Source organism: Phaenicophaeus curvirostris, chromosome 3, assembly GCF_032191515.1.
Source record: "Phaenicophaeus curvirostris isolate KB17595 chromosome 3, BPBGC_Pcur_1.0, whole genome shotgun sequence".
Lineage (NCBI taxonomy): Eukaryota > Metazoa > Chordata > Aves > Cuculiformes > Cuculidae > Phaenicophaeus > Phaenicophaeus curvirostris.
In genome coordinates, this window is record NC_091394.1 from 7,923,935 (window position 1) to 7,943,959 (window position 20,025).

Here is a 20,025-nt window from a genome sequence, read left to right on the forward strand (position 1 = left end):
AACATAAGGAAGAATTTCTTCACTACAAGAATGATGCACTGGGAGGGGTTGCCCAGGGAAGTCCATCCCTCCTGCAGTGAACAGTGACAGCTTCAGCTCAATCAACCTGACTTAGAATGTTTCCAGGATGGGGCATCTACCCCCTGTCTGGGCGACCTGATCCACTGCTTCACAAACCTAAAAAAAAACCTCTCTCTTTTTTTTTTTTTTTTGTTTTGTTTAAAACTACTAACCTTTGTCCTATTACTACAGGCCCTGCTGAAAATACTTTCCTTGTCTTTAAGTTCCCTCAAAGGCTGCTATAAGGTCTCTGCAGAGTCTACTATTGTCCAAGGTGAACAACCCTATCTACATATAGGGTCTATATATATATAGATAGATTCTATATCAATATCTATATGATATTGATGTAGAATTGCAGAATAGTTTGGGTTGGAAAGGACCTTAAAGATCACCCAGTTTCACCCCCCTGCCGTGGGCAGGGACACCTCCCACTGGATCAGGCTGCTCAAGGCCCCATCCAGCCTGGCCTTGAACACCCCCAGGGATGGGGCAGCCACAGCTTCCCTGGGCAACCTGGGCCAGGGCCTCACTGCCCTCATCATGAAGAAATTCCTCTGGGCACAACAACCCTGTGCAGCTACAGACTAGGAGAAGTCTGGCTAGAAAGCTGCCTGGAGGAGAGGGACCTGGGGGTGTTGGTTGACAGTGACTGAACATGAGCCAGCAGTGGCCCAGGTGGCCAAGAAGGCCAATGGCATCTTGGCTTGGATCAGAAACGGCGTGGTCAGCAGGTCCAGGGAGGTTCTTCTCCCTCTGTACTCGGCACTGGTGAGACCGCTCCTCGAATCCTGTGTTCAGTTCTGGGCCCCTCAGCACAAGAAGGATGTTGAGGCTCTGGAGTGAGTCCAGAGAAGAGCAACAAAGCTGGTGAAGGGGACGGAGAACAGGCCTTATGAGGAACGGCTGAGAGAGCTGGGGGTGTTTAGCCTGGAGAAGAGGAAGCTGAGGGGAGACCTCATTGCTCTCTACAACTACCTGAAAGGAGGTTGTGGAGAGGAGGGAGCTGGGCTCTTCTCCCAAGTGACAGGGGACAGGACGAGAGGGAATGGCCTCAAGCTCCACCAGGGGAGGTTTAGGCTGGACATTAGGAAAAAATTCTTCACAGAAAGGGTCATTGGGCACTGGAACAGGCTGCCCAGGGAGGGGGTTAAGTCACCTTCCCTGGAGGTGTTTAAGGGACGGGTGGACGAGGTGCTGAGGGACATGGTTTAGTGTTTGATGGGAATGGTTGGAGTCGATGATCCAGTGGGTCTCTTCCAGCCTGGTTATTCTGTGATTCTGTCTAACTCTGCCCCTCTCCAACTTCAACCTACCCCGTGTCGCGCTAGCACCACAAGCCTTTATAAACACTCTGCCCCGGAACGCCTTTAGCGGGCACCGCCGTCCCCTTCCGCCTCCTCCCCCCTTCCCCCCCGCCCCCCAACCTCGCGCGGATGGCGGCGCGCGGCGCGGCGCGGTACTTCACGCGTTGGTACAGGGCAGGTAGGGGGGCGGGAGGCGGCGGGGGGGGGCGCGGGGGGTGGGGGGGGGGTGCGGCGCGGGGCGCGGTCACCGCTCTTTGTGCCCCTTTGCAGACGTGAAGGGGCGGCCCGGAGAGGATTTCTGCGTGCTGCAGCACTCCAACAGGCGAGTGGCGGCGGGGGCGGGCATCGCGGGCACCCGGAGAGCAGCGGCTGAGGGAGCCGGGGGTGTGCAGCCTGGAGAAGAGGAGGCTGAGGGGAGACCTCATTGCTCTCTACAACTACCTGAAGGGAGGGTGTGGAGAGGAGGGAGCTGGGCTCTTCTCCCAAGTGACAGGGGCCAAGAGGAGAGAGGGAATGGCCTCAAGCTCCACCAGGGGAGGTTCAGGCTGGACATCAGAAAGGAATTTTTCACAGAAAGGCTCACTGGGCACTGGCAGAGGCTGCCCAGGGAGGGGGTTGAGTCACCTTCCCTGGAGGGGTTTAAGGGACGGGTGGACGAGGTGCTGAGGGACATGGGTTAGTGATTGATAGGAATGGTTGGACTTGATCATCCTGGGTGTCCTTTCCAAACTAGTGATTCTGTAACAGACACAGACAGATGTACAGACACCCCGGACACCCACCAACACACACACAGACACAGGCACGGACAGACAGACCAAGACATACACACACAGACTCAGAGACAGATAGACAGACACCAAGACCTACAAAGACACACACACACAGACGCAGACAGAGGTACATAAGACACAGACACTCACACACAGACATACAGACAGACACTGATACACAGAGACACACGCACACAGACATACAGACACACAGACAGACAGATACCCACCAAGACATGCACACAGTGAGACATACACAGAGAAGAGCAACGAAGCTGGTGAAGGGGCTGGAGAACAGGCCTTATGAGGAGCGGCTGAGAGAGCTGGGGGTGTTTAGCCTGGAGAAGAGGAGGCTGAGGGGAGACCTCATTGCTCTCTACAACTACCTGAAAGGAGGTTGTGGAGAGGAGGGACCTGGGCTCTTCTCCCAAGTGACAGGGGACAGGACGAGAGGGAATGGCCTCAAGCTGCGCCAGGGGAGGTTCAGGCTGGACATTAGGAAAAAATTTTTCACAGAAAGGGTCATTGGGCACTGGCAGAGGCTGCCCAGGGAGGGGGTTGAGTCACCTTCCCTGGAGGTGTTTAAGGTGCGGGTGGACGAGGCACTGAGGGACATGGTTTAGTGTTCGATAGGAATGGTTGGCACTGCTCCCACCGGAATGCCTGGAGTAGGACAGCTAAAAAATAGGAAGTGAGCTTGGATTTTCCCAGAAAATGCGAGAGGGACAGATCTTAGACAAATCACTGTTTGGAGCTTGAACTCCTTTTTACACCCCCTGCCCCCTGCTGCTCAGCATTTTAAAAGAAGTGGTGTAGGGGGTCTCTGTAGTGGTGGGGTCGCTGCATCCTCTCCTGCTGAATGGGCCACGTACCTTGTCTTCAATAGCAGTTCTTTATCAGTGTTATGTGTGGGGCTTTAGATCAGTTGGGTATTTCTAAGCAATACAAAATTCTGTTTGATTTCTTGTTTTGCAAAGTCTCAGCTCGAGTAGATGACAGCCCCAGCTCGTCTTCCCCCTTAAAAACAGGCAGGGGGGTCGTAGAGGCGGGGGGACTTAGATCTTCTGGTCCCTTTGGGCCGCTGGGGCGTGCTGAAAGCATTCGCCAGGATCCAGCTCCCTCTTGCGGGGAGCTGCACAGCAAGAACTTGCAGAGATGTGATAGTGCAGGGAGAAGGACGCAGCATCCGCAAGCAAAGCTCTGGTGCTGTGGTTTTCTCTACATGAGTATGCACGCATGGGGTACAACAGATGAAGAGCTCCAACTTAGTTAAACGGGACCACAGCTTTTAAATAAGGGTACTGCTTTTGGTGATCCAGGCTAGGATCTTAAAATAAAGCACCTTCTGAGGGGGTTGCTTCAGGCCAGGCAGCAATTTTCATTTGGTTAGGTATAGCGACCATCAAGTAAGATGCCCTGAAGCAAGTCAGCCCAATTTGATTCAGTATCTGACATTTTTCTAAGTGGGAAAACTAAAATTCATTTCTGATCAACAGCCAGCAATCATCCTTTGTTCTGCATTAACTCAGGGGACTCACGTTCTGGGTTACCCTACTTGCCCCCCATGCTGTCACCCAGACCTGTGTCCTTGTTTCCTGCCTGGGGCTGCTCACTGCCTGTCCTGGGACTTATGCTGAGCTATCATCAGCTTGACTTCCCTGCTAAATTGTAGAAGGAAGGCAATTTTGCTTACAGAATGACAGTAAAGTACAGCTTTCACAACACTGCAAGTCTTGCTAGCATTTTAGACTAGGAGCCCAAATAAAGTAGTTAGTATCAGTTTTAAATCCTACCAGTATAGGCCAAGAAGGTTGTGGAGCTGGCTCAGCACACGTAGCAGCACGGCTTCTCACACCTGAAGCATAATAATTGTGTTTCTCGTTGCAGAATCTGTGTCATCACCTTGGCTGAAGCCCATCCTCTACTTCAAAATGGAAAAACAATTACAAGCATTAATTACCAAATCAGTGCCAACTGTAGCAGACTCCAGAATAAGGTCTCCGGGAAGTCAAAAAGGGTACGGCTTTTTGATTTGGTTAGTTTTCATTTTCAGCTCTCACAGAGATGCCCGAGACCTTCTGTCCTTACTAGGACAGACCCTCCGCAGTTAAAGAGTTTAGACTTTCCTCAAGAGGTGTCTAACTGTGCCAGCCAGGGTGTGTGTCTCCCGCAGCACCAGAGGTTTCCAGTGCTGCTCAAACCAAGGCTAACAGTCCCTTTTAGTAGTTTTTTCACAGCACACAGAGGGACTTATTTAAACATGCCTTCATAAATAAAAAATTATTTTCACTGAAATGCCAAGGATTTGGAGACTACTGGTTTTATCAAAGAGACCTGGACAGCAGATGGGCCAATTCAGGGTGGTTTTGATGGTGGGTTTTCAAATACATGTAGCTTAACCTGGTTATGTTAAACTCAGCTGTGCTGGTTTTCTCCCCACTTTGCTGATTTTAATCTGATTAAATACAAGAAGCTTTATCATGACTAAATGTGTAAGCTCTTACAAGCTTCTAATCTATTTGCACACATAGCAATGTTGTCACATTCCCTTCTGTAGGGAAGTGTAGCTATGGAACTTGCTCTGATCTGTTACTACTGCACTTCCTTGCTTTGTTCTGAAGTTTACAAACTCCTTGTGTTGCTGACAGCAACACTTTTAAAGCCTCATGTAATTAGAAATGTGCATAGATGTGTGTATATATTTTTTTTCTTTTCTTTCAAATGCAGGGAGCTCAATTTTTAACAGAACTTGCCCCTCTGTGCAGGATCTCTTCATCAGATGGAGAGGAGTACACCATTTATAGGTAAGGTTTTTTCCTTTTTCTTTGTACCTTGACGTACCCGTGCACTGTCACTGAAACTCAACACTGTTGCAGTTGTATACGAGGGCGACTGATAGAAGTGAATGAAAACATTCTTAGCAATCCAGCTCTTCTGCAAGAAAAGGTAAGAAACTTTCTTTCTTTTTATTTTCTAACTTTTATTTCACTACTAACTTCAGTCTTGCTTTTTAGCCATCAACTGAGGGATACATTGCAGTGGTTCTACCCAAATTTGAAGAAAGCAAGAGCGTAACTCAAGGACTTCTGACGCAGGAGGAGTATGAAAAAGTTTTGTCAAAACGTCTTAATTCTTCTTTGTGAAATTAATTGTAGAGCTACCATCTGGTTTTGATACTAAATAAGCTACTTTTATTGTACGCTGTAACTTGAAGGTATTGAAAGGCCTAGTGCCTGTTTTTAACAATGGAACCTAAACCTTTGATTCATACAAGAATAAACCGGTTCAAATAGTTTGTATATTAAGATGTGCGTTCTCTGAAGTTTTTAAATAAAACCAGAATGATATATTGGGGAGTGTTTATGTTCCACAGGCAGCTTTGTTTCTGCTCACTGCAATCACAATACATAGAAAACGTATGATTTAGTTATTGCTTAGTTTAGCTAAACTAATGCAAGATGGAATTTGACAAAAGCGAACTGAAAATAAAAATGCAACAGCAGCCTATGTACAAAGAGCAGATAAACTTAAGTATTTCACATCTGGTTATATACTTACAGCATCCTGAAGTCAAATAATGCCCTTTGTACAGAAGTTTATGATAATCAATATCTATTTTCTTAAATTTTCAATGGTATAATGTAATGTCTACATAATATTTCAGGGGTTCTACATGCAATTCAAGTTCTGCTCAGTAACTTTTAACGAAAAAGGAAGTAACGGTTGCCATCTACAAATAAAGATGGTAAAAGGGATTCATCAAGAGCATTTATCACTTAGAAATAGACTTTTGAAAATATGAATCATGTCAACACGATTAAAATTCAATGTTGCAGCTATTGAAAGAGGGCTGGTTTTCCCCCAGAACTACTTAATTGCAGGTATAACTCAAAACTATGAGAACACTTAAGCCCCCAGAATTACTTAATTGTAGGTGTAACTCAAAACTATGATAACACTTAGGCCACAGCCTTTCAGGCTATATTCCTGATTCTGCTTTAATCAAACACATAGGCCAGAGATGAGTTTAGACTTCAACAGTAGTGTTACATATAGCATATGCAGCACAAGGTTCTTGTATAGAAAATGTCTATTAGCAGCATCTTTGGATTGAAACATCCATTAAGACATTCATAAGCATTAATCACAAAACGTATCAATAGTGAGCACAGGAAAGGCGTTCACATAAAAATACACAACAGTTAGACTAGTTGGTGTTGTAATTGCTAAGTAATGGAACATCTATTAGATGTGACAAAGGTCAACAGTTTTAATTCAAATGAACCTGGCTTGACTTTCCACAAATGAAAGCAATATTGAAAATTCAGCGAGTGTTATTTTCAGATCGAAGTTCCTAAATTTCTAAGCGCTGCAATTACTTGCTCTCTAAAAATGTCATGTTTGTTACATGATTTTCTAAAGACTTGATGCCATATGTCTCAGCTCTTCTTTCTGGAGTATGTGCATTTGACCCAGTTTGTATTCTGTCTTCTCTCCACGGTGGAGCAGCTTTCAGACAGCCATTTCCTGCTTTATTCTGTAAGAAAAAAAAAATCTTAAACAAAAAGCCCTCAAAACAAACAAACAAAACCTCCCAAGTCCCTTTAAAATACTGCAGATGAATCAAGTACTCACTTTCTTTCTCAGTAATTTCCAGCAAAGTGGAAGAAGTTGGCATAACAGAGTCATTACGTTCCTTGTTTTCAGAATGCATGCGTCGACCTAAACAAGGCAATTAGTGTAGATAAGGACCACTGATTACTTTTATTCGGCAACTAATAATGCAAGAGATTATACAATATTTCAAGGTTGGATGAGGGGGGAAAAATGGAGGGAGGGGGAAGCGCAGGGCGGCGAAAATCCCCTCCTGAGACAAGAGTAGTAAAAGGCTTGGATTGCAGTTATCAGTGAGTGATGTCCAAATGGACATTTTTGGTAGGAGGAACAGTTCTTGGTGGTCTTACTTTATACTTTGCACCTCAACTTCTGAAAACATGTGAAGGCCAAAACAGAGCTTGAAGCTGAAGTAAATTTTTCTTCTACATGTGGAACAGCAATAATGACATATGGCATAGCAGGAAAAAATGCTTGCACAACAGCATAAATCTTCCTGCTTTTTATTTTTTTATTGTCCTTCGTCAATCCAGGAAGTTCAGGTGTCATGAACTGTTTCATATTTTAACAGGAGCATAAATTCTTAGGTTACTCTATTTCAAAACAATTTAGGTCTTACTTTCAGGAATAGAATTTTTACCTTTGTAAATGTAGCACTTTTACCCTGAACAGAAGCCTTCGCTGTCATCTGCAGCTGCTTGCACATAGAGATCAGTTTTTCAGCCTCCAACAGAAGCAAAGCTTTGTCATCATCGTGTACCTGAAATATGTTTCAGGAAGATAAAACCACTCTTTTAAAAACTCCACTATTAAGTTAACGGAGAAGATAACACAAACAGCTTTTAAGTAGTTACCACCAGTATCATAAGCTGAATGGCTGCTTTAGAATTTATGCATTACCTGATCAGAAAAGGCATGAAGGACTGAAGCAAGCTTTGTGCCCTCTGTAGCAAAAATCTGAAAGGGGGAGAAAGCAAGGAAAGATGAGGCTCTTTTTCCTGTTGTTCTAATGAATTGTGCTACAAAGTAAAAAGGTAATGTTTGTGATAGTAGCATGCGTTTGTAATTAACAAGTCAGCAGTTTGCAGTGACTTCTGAAGTAACAAGCTACACTACAAACTGCCATTCTCTCAAATAAGCAAAGTTTAAAGGCTTTCCCTTTATATATAAAAAGATGATTTCCAACTATGTTTTTGCTCTGCAGCAGCTCACAAGTTTTGTAGGTAGAAGACACCTGCCATGTTTGTTTATTGTCCTGACAAAGGTAACCAGTCTCGTGTTAAACACAGGCAGGTATCTGGGAAATAGGACACTACATTCCTTCATTTGGCTCCTTGTGTTTCGTTTGTATTCAATTTTTTATGTCTTCTTTCTTTCCCATGAAAATCCTGCTGTTCAAACCTGGCTGGAGTATCCATTAGCACTATTAGGGACTGAGCTATTGACACAGTGAGTACTACTAATGCCTTAAGCAACTACTGTAAGACTGAAATATTAGCTTTCAGAAAATTATATACCAGAGTTATGCTGCTTAAAAACTACAGCTGCCAGTTAATTCATGGTACACTGTACTTATGTGTAAGGAATCAGAGTTAACTTCCAATTTGTTCTTCACTTATTGTTCCTAGCTCTTATTTTGTTAAAAAGATATTACCTCTGCTTGGTGAAATAAATCTTGAGTTGTTTTCAGAAGCCCTTCTCCTCTGTGGGAAATAACAAAAACAGAATATAAGCTGTGGATAGACTGTTTTGCCTGCTACTTGCACAATTTGTAGTTTCTCTCTCTCTCTCACCCTGTTCACACTGAACTGTAAAATATCACTCTTCTATAACATCCTATGCACAAAAATAACTTACTACAGGAACTGTACTTCAAGATATTATATAAACTCATCAGTAGCTAGAACACTATAAGGAAATTAGAAATGGTTTGGTTCATATTAGCCGAACAAGGACAGAAATCCATGTCTCTGGCATATTTAGTACTTTTGGAGTACTAGATAAGAAAAATCTCAACTCTTATTAAAAAAAAAGCAACCCTAAATTCTTTAAATAAGAAGGCTGGCATTGCATGGTCAAGTTTCAGAAGCATACCTTTCCGTGCAGCGAGGATCAACAATTCTAATCTAGTTATGTACCTGTGCTTTAATTCTCTTAATTTTGAAAGTACATCTGAACATGCTTCTTAAAATGTTTTCTGTACCCAAGAGATATTTCAATAGCTGTTTGGCACTTTAAATAAACCAATTTTGTTATTAAACAGCTTAGAAATTTACATGAGTTTATCAAGTGGAAGGACAGAAATTAAACCCCCTTTTTGAATGTGTCCCAATCATTACACTCTGGGCATTAAATTGTCTTACGTATTTCTTATAAACACTGTTTATGCTCTTCTCTACACCAAAACAGTGTAATTACCTGGTAAATAAATACATGGAGTAGGCCATACTTGACATTCCTTGGCCATGTTGCACGATCTCATTCTCCTGATCTTCCCATTTCTCTGTCTCAGAATCCACACCAGATGTGAGCAGATGCAACTCTAATCCAAGTTTTGCAATTTTTGCCTGTTCCTGTAAGTGGTAACCATTATTATGGCACTTGAAAGTACATTCTCTAGAGAAAAAATAATTGCAAACAATTTTACAATGATGGCATCTTACCTCAGTATCTAGTTTGACTGGCTTTAATGCTTTCAGAGTTGCATTATGTTTCTGTTTTAAACAACAAAAAAGTATTTTTAAATAAAAGGAATCACCAACGATTTTACTAACAAATCATATGAGGTGGCTGTTTACTCAGACTTTGCAGGAGAATTCCAATGGTTCAGACAAACATCTCAGTAGAAGCTGAGAACCTGCCTGTCCTTCACTGGCAAACAGGGTCTCTGCCTACAGAGACACTAAAGTTTCAAGGAAAAGACCTCTTCTAGAGTTCTCAGAGTCCCCTTCCTCAAGCAGTACAATCTCTTCCCCTTACCCTCTAAATTCTCAGCAATATTTAGTACTAAATAAACAGTCAAGTGTTACTGCACTGATTTTTCCATCAAGGATAATACTGACGAGCAACTTGGCAGCTGATTTAGCTAGTAGCAAGCTGATCTAGGGCACAACCCACGTAAGTGCTGGTGTCACGATGTAGCTGATAATTCTGTGTGACTTCGCTGAAGTAGCTGAAAACAACTACCAAGACTTTGATCTTTTATGGGTTTCCTTCTTTTAAGTCATGAACTATCCAAAATACCAGTTTGTCTGCAAGCCAAATACTGGCTCAGATAAATCAACCAATGAATAGAATATCTGATAAGGCACAGCTTGCCAGCTGCAGAACACATTTACACAGTAACACAGGATTTGTTTAAAATCAGTTGGCATGTAGAGAGCAGCAGTTCCTGGCTTTAATTTCCTGTGCTGGCGCTGTCACTGTGCAAAACCAGCAAAAACGAACAGATATAGGACCCACAGTCCATATTCAGAAACTGCACTGGAGTGCAGGGGAATACAAAGTTGGTGTCATAACTTGGACAAGTATGAGCCACCGGAGGACAGATTCTCATCTAGAAACTGAAAAGAGCTGCTATTCATTATTGGGAGCACGTACTTATAGGGGCAAAAACCCGCTATTCATTGTGAACAGCATCAGAAATAAGCTCCAGCTGTGGTTCTTATCTCTCACTCCATGAGTATGAGCAAAAATAAAGTATTACTGTTAAAGTTCCTACTTGCAATTTGCTGCTCAGTTTAGCTTTCTTGCCATTTCTCTCTTCCCATCCCATTTCTTTAAAACTAATCTGAATCTTATGAATATCAGCCCAGATTATACACCACATTAAGTATTAGAAATGCTCATCTCATATAGAAAGATTTAGCAAAAAGTACAAGAACTGATACCCCGAATTGTCAATTTAAGTTTGATCATATTGCATATTAGAGATGCGATTTCAGAAATACTGGTTTTAAGGCAGAGTCGTAAAAGAAGAAAGGAACACAAAGCTAAACTAGATTTGTATGTGAATACAAACTTCGGGCTACAAGGTATGGCAAATATTTAAGATGCTAAGAAGTGAAGGGTATTAAGGAAAAGCAGCACTCTAGCACAGGTAAGAATTTCCAGCCACAAGTAACTAAAGAAAACTCAGAATTTTTATCAGATTTATAGTTTTCTTCATTCTAGTGTTCATGCAATATCTAAATGGGAGAGTTGGTAAAAATCTGATAAAGCAGCGAATCTGCTTTTAAAACATTTCAACATCCAATACTGTAGAGAAAAATTTATCTGTGCATTAGGCACACACATGAATCATCACTACTGCTCTGTCCTCAACTATGACATGGTCAAGGACACAACTCATTACCAGCAAACAGCACAGTTGCAATTAAACAGATGCAACAAAATACGTAATCTAATTAAGACAGACAGGAACAGGGTGGCTTCTGTGCAGGGACAGTATGGACATTAACCGCCAGGCACAACAGAGCTCTGTGATGACAGAGAAAGAAGAAGCAGTACTGAGAGTCACAGCATGGGAAAGAGAGGCAGTTCCAAAGGTTAATTCATCAGTTAGGCCAAGAAATTACTCTGAACAACCTCTGTTGTCTTAGAGACGTAATCTACATTTCCTGCCTACTTCAAACTGTCTATTAATCATCACTCCCCCAAATCTATGCATCCTGTGAAATTCAAAAGAAGGCAGCAACCTTTGAAACGACAACAGAGCAGAACTGTTTAAGTCCTGGGAACAAAGATTTACTGGAAGCACTTTTAAAAAGGTATATTAATCACTAAGTGGGAATCTGACTTCAAACATCGCTTCTTTAAATTCTGGCAGAAATCCAGAAGCTCTGTAGCTTAGTCAAACTGGTGAGGGACAAAAAACCCTATCAAAAGTCACTGAACCAATCTATTTTCCAGTCTCACTATTTAGTTCTTTAACAGTGAAATGCACCCAGGCTCACTCAGGCGAATATTATAGTCTACTTAAATCTGCAGATTGGATTTATAATGACCTTTTCCCTTTCTCTTTTCACTAAGGATCAGAAGTAGCACATTGTGTTTGAAGCTACAGAACTGCACAACAGGAGACATGGGGACAGGGGACCACTTCACACAAACTGCTCGACACTACAGGTTAAGGAAAGAAAGCAAGGAGAGAACAAAACAAGCTAGAGCTCACAGTACCTTCTGAGATCATTCTTCCCCTTTTTCCTACCCGTGAAAAGGTTCAGTATGTAGCATGTGAATCAAATGACTGATTGCATGACAATAACAAGGTTAAGGAGGTTTCCTAACACACAGATGCTTTCAGAAACAACACAATGTCAATTATAAACAGCGAGGAATATTAATTACATCACTACTAAACCTTGGACATTTGGTGTAGCTTTTTTCTCTGCATTACAAACAGTTGAGATCAAAGAAGGAAACACGAATCCATTATGTCAAGAGCCTACAATAGGCTCAAACTTGTCCCTTTGTTCCAAATAGGTCAATTCAGGTAATAATGTAAAAAAAACCAGATTACAAAGACTTATTTCAGTGGCAACATATTTTTACGGTTCTAATAGTAACATGCATTTTTTTATTATACAGCATGACAGTTTGGTATGTGGTAAAAACCACCATGTTAATGAACAGGAACTAAAGCTCACGTACAATCAACGTGATTAAAGTGTATTATGTAACTAGCTATCCCAGTTTTCAGTAATTTTTTTTATTATTTTAATAAATCGACAAAATCTGATATTTTACTGTCAGCCATCCAGTCGAGATGTATGTGACCAGGATATTGCTATGTCCTCATCAAAGGAAACATGGAAAGAAGTCAGTTAGTTAACAGCAGATATAACAATCCCCAAAGCAACTTACCCCTGGTCTGGGCAGTGATAGGTAGACACGCTTCTCTCCTATGAAGAACACACATATTTACACCAAAATTTGTATGCAGATTTTAATGAATGGGATCATGTGCCTCACTTCATCCTTTCTTAAGTTGCAGTACTATAAAAGCAAATTACTTACCTTTAATTTCTCCTCTTTGAATACTGCAGAAGATCACTTCTTTTGTGTCATACTTCCAGAGAGAGACTTGCTAAGAACTATGTACTGTTAGATTTTAGCTTAACTGGCAGTTAAGAAAGCTCCTCTGAACAGCCCCTGCACGCAATAAACCCCTCATGTTGTAGTGTATCATATGTATCCCACGTGCACTGTGTTTTATAAAGAAAAAGGCTCTATAACATTTTACACACTTCTTTTGAAGAAGAGTTTAAGGAGGAAACAGTGCCTGGGCTAATGGCTTAGGATTAGAGCTCCAGTTACCAGAAGACTTAAATGTAAGTCTTCTGAGATAATTATTACAATAGATACAGGAAAGGAAAGTCTGTTAAATCAAAATTAAATAGACAAAAAACTTAAGAGCTGGTGAAAGAGATTACTATAATGGATATTGGTACCATAGAATCATAGAATGACCAGGTTGGAAGAGACCCACCGGATCATGGAGTCCAACCATTCCTATCAAACACTAAACCATGTCCCTTAGCACCTCGTCCACCCGGGCCTTAAACCCCTCCAGGGAAGGTGACTCAACCCCCTCCCTGGGCAGCCTCTGCCAGTGCCCAATGACCCTTTCTGTGTAGAGATGATGCATGTCAACAGAAAAAGGACAAGCAACATACTCCCTCTACAATTGCTATTTCCTCCTCTTGCATCAGCTCTCAGAGAAATTTCACTCTGAGTTCTCAACAGACAGTTCTCTTGTGCATGCATGATTTTTTGAAAGAATGCTTTCTCACTTTCTGAGTGTCTCCTGACACCACAGAAAGATCCTGAGCCCCACATCTAGGCAAGTGACTCCTAAAAACCAAATTTCATTAAGTTGGCAAGTGCCCCTAAACCCTTTTGATAAAAAGAAGTGTATTCTTCCTTTCTTTGACAACCTCTATCTTCCCCTAGCCAGTTTCCTGAAAGATGAAACGAGCAGCATTCAGGGCACTAGCTATCTAACTATTTTCTTCCAGAATGCAGAGTTATTCAGAGATTACTTGCCCAAACGTGCATCCAAGCAAGATTTCTTACTAAAGACTGCTATAAACGATGAGAAGTGATTTATAACATCCTGTGTATCAATACATCAGCTAAAGGGCATGTGAGAAAACATGTAAGACATATCGAGAACAAAAGCTGACTTGTAAGCTTGAAATGCTGTAGCATAAAAGATATCCTTGGTGCTATGTAAAAACCTGTTGTACCATGTTAAAAAAACATAACACTGACATAACAAATGGAATACAAATGCATACTGAGAAGACACACACACAGGCTGGGCATTCAGAATCATGGAAACCAAATGGAAAGAGGTGGTAAACAGAATTAAAAAAAAAATCATTTGGTTTTGCTCTTCCAGCAATTTCCATTATTCGGCTTTGCAAGGTTTAGTTGCTCACCATATTCAGAAAGAGGAAGCATCTCCCTACTTATCTTTTGGAACATTAAAAAACACAACAGAAAATACACACACAAAACCCCCACCTCACTGGACCTACAGATACCAAACCTTTCAAAAGTGGAGATCAACTCATGCCAGAGATAATCCTACTTCTTCAGAAAATGCTTAACTACATCAGTATAATCACAGAATTTACATTTGATTCCATTAACAGAATACACATATATATAGGTATTTAACTTCCTTAGTTTCCAAGTCAGATCTTTGCCATGAGGAAAAGTCTTTTGCTGTTATATTATGATTTTTCTTTTATTTATTCCAGTCTGCCTTTGTTTCTCCTAATGTCTTGTCTCTAATATATTTTTCCTTTTCATTTGAAATTAATTTTTATTACTTCAGCCTATTTGTCTTCCAATTTTCCTCCTTCTAGTAGTTGTAGATATGCTTTTTCCCTCCAAAACGTCTCTTATTTCAATTTCTAAATCCTGCTTTTGATCTTGCTTCTAATTTTCCTTTCTAGGACTCCAATTTCCAAATTCTGAAATTCTGATCTGTATCCCCTATTCATCAACTACAAGCCTCCCAAACCCTCATGGGCGTTTAACTCCTCTCAAGTTGAGTGGGCAAAAAACCAGAAGAGGATGGCAGAAAGGGAAGTTATCTTCATAAATCATTCCCTCACTTCTGATAAAGTTACAAGGGGTCAATCTGGATTATTTCTTTTCCAGCATGATGAAAAGAAAATTTAGGAAAAAAGACACAACAGGTACTTTTGTGAGGCGATTCACCTCAAAGTGCTAGAGCCTCAAAGTTAAGTATTTATCATAAACTAGCAATTCTGAGAACAGATACCTCCATGGTATCTCTGGGCTGAACCAAATCAACCACACAATGTTTCAAACATCAACAGAATGGGCCTCTTCATCACTGGGATTGAAAAGTAGGTTAGGATTAAGCAAAAGGCCAACTCTACCTCATGATACAACTCTGCAGAGCACAGGGACGTTTTCAAAACACCCAGGAGGGTTACTGGGCTGCGGTGTGCTCACCGGTCTCCCCAACCCCTATGAACATGTGCATCCCCCTCCCCAAGACAAGCCTGTTTCAATTTGATCTAGGGTGATGACACTGAGTAAAATATTCCTTCATTTCCGAGCTAAATCCGGCTCTCTATCCATGTGAGTTTTGAACCCGAGTATGAGAAATACCTAAATTGACGATAGGAAAGAAACACTGAGTAAGGAGTTATGCAACTGCTCATGAAAATAAAGAAATGAGCATAAACGATGTGAATCTAGTGTAATCAGAAAAATGCTCCTTTTATTTGATGTGTCCAGCACATATAGTCACCATTCAATTTTTGCCTCTTAAGCTGTATTCTGAACAAAGCCAAACATTTAAATTGGCAGTACAAAAATACAAGTTTTTAAACCGAGGAGAAAAAAAAAAATATACCTTCTTTCTGTAATTTTACCTTTTCTTACACACACTCAAAATTCTACTAGAAATAAAGCACTTGTTACATTTTAGTCGGTCGAGTAAAGACACTTTTACCAACCTCAACATTAAGACAAGTATTGTGAGTTATGAGAAGAATAAAATCAGTCATGGGTTGTGTTTTCTAGGAGGAAAAAAGCCTTTTGAAAGTGGTGAGGTAACTTTAGGGTATTTTCTGGAAGGAAAAAGGTGGGGATATTTGAGTGAAATTAAGTAAACAACAACAACAACAAAAAATATTAGCCCATAAGGCAGAGGAGAACTTTGTAGAAGCAGGTGGTTAAAGGAGATCAAATTATTCCTAGGGAGACAACTAACAATTGATATGAAACAATCCAGGCTAAGAGAGAAGCCCCCTTACTAGGCTGGGCCACGAGACAAGGAAAAAGGAGACACGATTTCTTTAGCATTGTTCTAGCAATACAAGACCTAATGCACTAAGATTTTATAAAGAATGGAAGCTACGCTTTCTCTCTTGCCAGTGGTGGTATCAGAACACTTCATGCTGAAGGAAACGAACACTTTATGACTGAGGAAACAAGAGACACTAACAAAACCATTCATCTGGTTATGCCAAATAGGAGAAGATTCTTCACTGCACTGAGGTCCACAAGTTACAGCCTCCAACATGCTCAGCAACACCTACCCTTTCTCTTCTCTCTCCTTCAAACAATGACACTGAGAATGCTTTGGGAAACAATGCCTTAAAGAAATTGCAAGGACCCATTTCTAGAAAATGTTTGTTATCTGCTGCCAACAGCCGCAAGAGAAGAAAAAGTTACGAACTGCAGGAGATGCTGGGAATCTGCTGCAACACTTCAAGGACTATTTGTTTGGAGAGCCAAGTATATGCTTTGCTGTTGCTGCATAATTGTCATCTTATTATTTTTAAACACAGTAATGTATATAGGCATACAGACACACACATAAAAAGGTTATTCAACCCTGCTAGACCATTGTATGAATATAACTGCATGATCAGCCTAGCAAATTCCAAATTTATTATAATATTAGACTAACACCATATTTTAAGTTGCACTACATAAAATTTAATGCTATATTTAACGAAAGTCACTACGTCCTTGGCTCCCAAAACAAACAAAAACTTGATGAAAGTTAAAAGGCCCGTAAACAAATTTGTGACTGCTACATACTTTTATATGGCGTTCTAGACCAAGGTGGAAGAACAAGTACAATAACAATCATATATTTCTCAAGTGTCTCAAATTCCCAACAACCTGTGCTGCCCACAGTTATTGTAAACCCACTTAGAATTTCAGTATCTTTTCCTTTTTCAAGTCTTCCAGCTTGGACACACATCATCTAGCAACCAGCAGCAACAATTTAAGATATTACTGCCCTCTGGATGACTGGTTACTGTCCTCACAACAAAGCTGGCAGAAAAGAAGTGCTTACACAAAAACTTGAACAGGTACAGAAAGTTCAACTGTCAAAACAAGCTCTAAAAATGAAACAAGGTCTCACGCTAATAGCAAGACGAAGTACTGTATCATTAATAAAGTGTCATCTAACCTGAATAAGGATGTACTTTTTCTGTATCTTAGATACAAAATAAATGAAGTCCCTGTATTTAACTAAATCTAATTTTTTAAACCTGAGTGATTTTCTTAAAAATACAAGACATTCATTATTATTATTATAGATTACATTCTACCTGTATGCAATTATACTTTAAAGACTGAAACAAACGCGTAGCCGCAAGAAATATGACAGGCTACATTAAAGACATCATTGAAAAAAAAAAATGAAGTTAGGTAAAAATGAAAAAGAAAATGGCTTCCATGGTTTTCTTCTACATGTTATACAAATACCAATAAACTTACCAACCACAGAAAATATCCCAAGGTTGTGCAGAGTCACCAGAGATTCCATCCCGAAGAAAGGACAGCAGTTTAAAAATCAAATAACTACATTCACTACGTTATGAAGAGAATACAAGGCAAGCCGACAGTACAGAATACATATGTGTACACATATTTTCTTTTCCATAAATACAGAAAACTAGTTAAACATGTCACAGTTCAAGTTACATCTGGATTGTCATGAACTGGTATGTCCTAGACAAATGAAAAGGTGGGATGAAGGCCCCACATGCCTAATATTTGGACACCACTGGCAAAGAGCTGTGTTGAATACTTTTAGGTCCTTTGAAGAGTTCAGTTTAATTTTGCTGGAACTAATCACGGCGTATAAACATACATAATTTTACAGAAATCAGGCTTTAAATTTTTGGTCGCTTTTCTTTGAAAAAACAAACCAAAACATTAAACATCCTAATTTGTCATCTAAACAAAACCAACACATTTGCGTATTGCTACCTGATTCCACATGGCTATACTGAATGTGGGACTATTTGTTGCACTATTCTCTTAAGAAAACAGAATTTCCTAAATCACACTTAAAATTCTTAAGACTAAATATTTTGAAACCTATATTTTTTTAATTTGTATGTAGCATTCTTACCTCTTCTTCCTTCAAACACATCATTGATTTCTCTTAACAACATAGACATGTCACTCAGTTGAGACTCCCAGGCCTCACAGAACACCTCAAGATTTTCTTTTGCAATCTTGCTAGATGGATGCAATGCCAGTGTTTCTGCAGCAGAAATTATCTGGAGAGAGAACAAAATACATTTTTATTAGGTCTTCGAATAGGATGTTGCACACAAAATCCAATGCCTTCACAGGCAAACCAAAATTCCACTGCTACTATTAAGTCTCTGCAGTGCATTCATCTGAAATCTGCTGGCTTGATGATCTTCCTTGTGGATCCTTTCAGCAACCATCCAACATTAAAGTCTAACTCTTTCTTAGAGCTGCTTCAAAGAGTTCAATATTAGGCCTCCAAAAAATTCATACGAGTGACGTATTTTTATTGAGGACCTAAAGAAATGGCCAGATAAAAGCTACACATACCTGTGGGCCAGTGACCTGAAAAGTATCTTCTGCATGTATGCAAGTAATCTCGAGGGGCTCGGTTCCAGAAACATGCCTCAACAAGCGACACATCTGAATTGTTTTTTAATAAAAATATGCTTTCATTAGTAGTGAGGAAAGGTGCACATGCACAGACACACACAATCACAAAGTTATTGACAGTCCTTTCAGAAACTTATTTGGGACCACACAGGGAGCATTTACAACAAGAGAATGCTAAATCCTGACTTGGAATGCGTAGAAAATCACCAAGAGAAAGTAAAGACTTAATAAAGTAAACCAAGCGTAATTTCACATACTTACAACTGAATGACCCGGAAAGTAATCAGACAACTAAAGAACTTGGAAAAACTGTTGCACAAATAACTTCACCAAAACAGGCATACTCAGCAATCAGCAACCATGTGTAAATTGCAGGCTTTCATCATTCAGGGAAAAGAATTACCTTTGAGCAAGTCAGCATCACATTAACTTAGGGAAGAAATACTGTTTCACAGTAAGAAAAATGTAGCGCTTTTTTTTTTTTGTAATAAGATTAAGAGTGAACTTCGGGTGATGCTTTCAAATCAAAAGAAGAATTTGTAAGACTGAGACAGCACATGTGAAACTAACTGCACTATCCACCATCAGAAACGCTATAAAACTTCATGCACAAACACCGTTTAACCTCATAGTTATGCCTGAAAAATGTCAGTGTCTCACTGGAACACTAATTAGTCACAGAAGAGGGAGACATGAAAGTCAACAATTAGAATTCTAGATCCAATTACTTGGATCTAGAAATCTACATTTTAATGACTATTTTAGCCCCACTATGTACATACAGATAATACAGAGTTAAACAATGAGCTTCAGTCTAGATCCAGGAGAACTGGGTAAGATTGTACATCCCTTCTACAGCAATTGTATGTCATATGACTCCTCTGGACTCCTCTGTCTCAGACCATTCCAATAACAATACAGAATTCAATACTATACTAGGAAAATCAAATAAAATATAAGTTTTTTAAAAAAACCCAAAGGCTTTCTAAAGAATTGTAACCCAGCCACTCATGTTCTAAGTGCCTTACAAAAATGAAAGCAGCCATGAACTCACCTCAACAAGTTGTTCTTTCTGCTCTGATAGCTTGCAAGTATATTCTGCTACAGCTTCAAGATTTCCTTCTACGCCGGTGATTTTTAATGCTTTGAGAACCATATGATCCGTATGGTATTTTAATAGATCTGCTGCCAGAGATGTTGCTGCACTGTGGACCTTGAGTAGAATTAAAAGGAGAGATAAACCTTAGAAATTACAAAAAAAAATGCATCCAGTACCAAATAAATAAAATCAAGTAAACTTAAAAGACAGATTGATTTTTCCAAGA

At 40.4% G+C, this 20,025-nt stretch overlaps 2 protein-coding genes across 3 annotated transcripts in view; one reads left to right on the forward strand and one right to left on the reverse strand.

Annotated features, from left to right (window-relative positions):
• Positions 1-1,472: 1,472 nt before the first annotated feature.
• Positions 1,473-5,892, forward strand: ABITRAM (actin binding transcription modulator). Its single transcript, XM_069853347.1, has 6 exons — positions 1,473-1,545; positions 1,638-1,689; positions 4,028-4,157; positions 4,868-4,944; positions 5,017-5,086; positions 5,155-5,892. The coding sequence occupies exons 1-6, from the start codon at positions 1,497-1,499 to the stop codon at positions 5,281-5,283; spliced, it is 507 nt and encodes a 168-aa protein (XP_069709448.1). The 5' UTR covers positions 1,473-1,496; the 3' UTR covers positions 5,284-5,892.
• Positions 5,893-5,929: 37 nt separating this feature from the next.
• CTNNAL1 (catenin alpha like 1) overlaps positions 5,930-20,025 on the reverse strand; it is a 49,893-nt gene continuing 35,797 nt past the window's right edge. Inside the window, exons 9-20 of one of the 2 annotated variants that reach the window (XR_011337145.1) lie at positions 19,755-19,913; positions 18,638-18,730; positions 18,183-18,333; positions 12,620-12,657; positions 9,418-9,468; positions 9,173-9,327; positions 8,409-8,457; positions 7,655-7,711; positions 7,395-7,514; positions 6,772-6,862; positions 6,045-6,670; positions 5,930-5,990 (exon numbers count right to left, since the gene is read on the reverse strand). Coding sequence is in view for 1 of the 2 variants with exons in the window: in XM_069853342.1 (XP_069709443.1) it covers positions 6,516-6,670; positions 6,772-6,862; positions 7,395-7,514; positions 7,655-7,711; positions 8,409-8,457; positions 9,173-9,327; positions 9,418-9,468; positions 12,620-12,657; positions 18,183-18,333; positions 18,638-18,730; positions 19,755-19,913 (1,119 nt within the window). In the remaining variant the exon portion in view is untranslated. Of the gene's footprint in view, positions 6,671-6,771; positions 6,863-7,394; positions 7,515-7,654; positions 7,712-8,408; positions 8,458-9,172; positions 9,328-9,417; positions 9,469-12,619; positions 12,658-18,182; positions 18,334-18,637; positions 18,731-19,754; positions 19,914-20,025 lie in introns of both variants that reach the window. The other variant, XM_069853342.1, reaches the window with a different exon arrangement.

Excerpts from the sequence above, each read along its gene's own strand:
- ABITRAM (XM_069853347.1), top strand. The coding sequence starts at position 1,497 with ATGGCGGCGCGCGGCGCGGCGCGGTACTTCACGCGTTGGTACAGGGCA. Across the intron at positions 1,546-1,637 it reads CACGCGTTGGTACAGGGCAG|ACGTGAAGGGGCGGCCCGGA; the intron begins GTAGGGGGGCGG and ends GCCCCTTTGCAG. Across the intron at positions 4,945-5,016 it reads GAGGAGTACACCATTTATAG|TTGTATACGAGGGCGACTGA; the intron begins GTAAGGTTTTTT and ends ACACTGTTGCAG.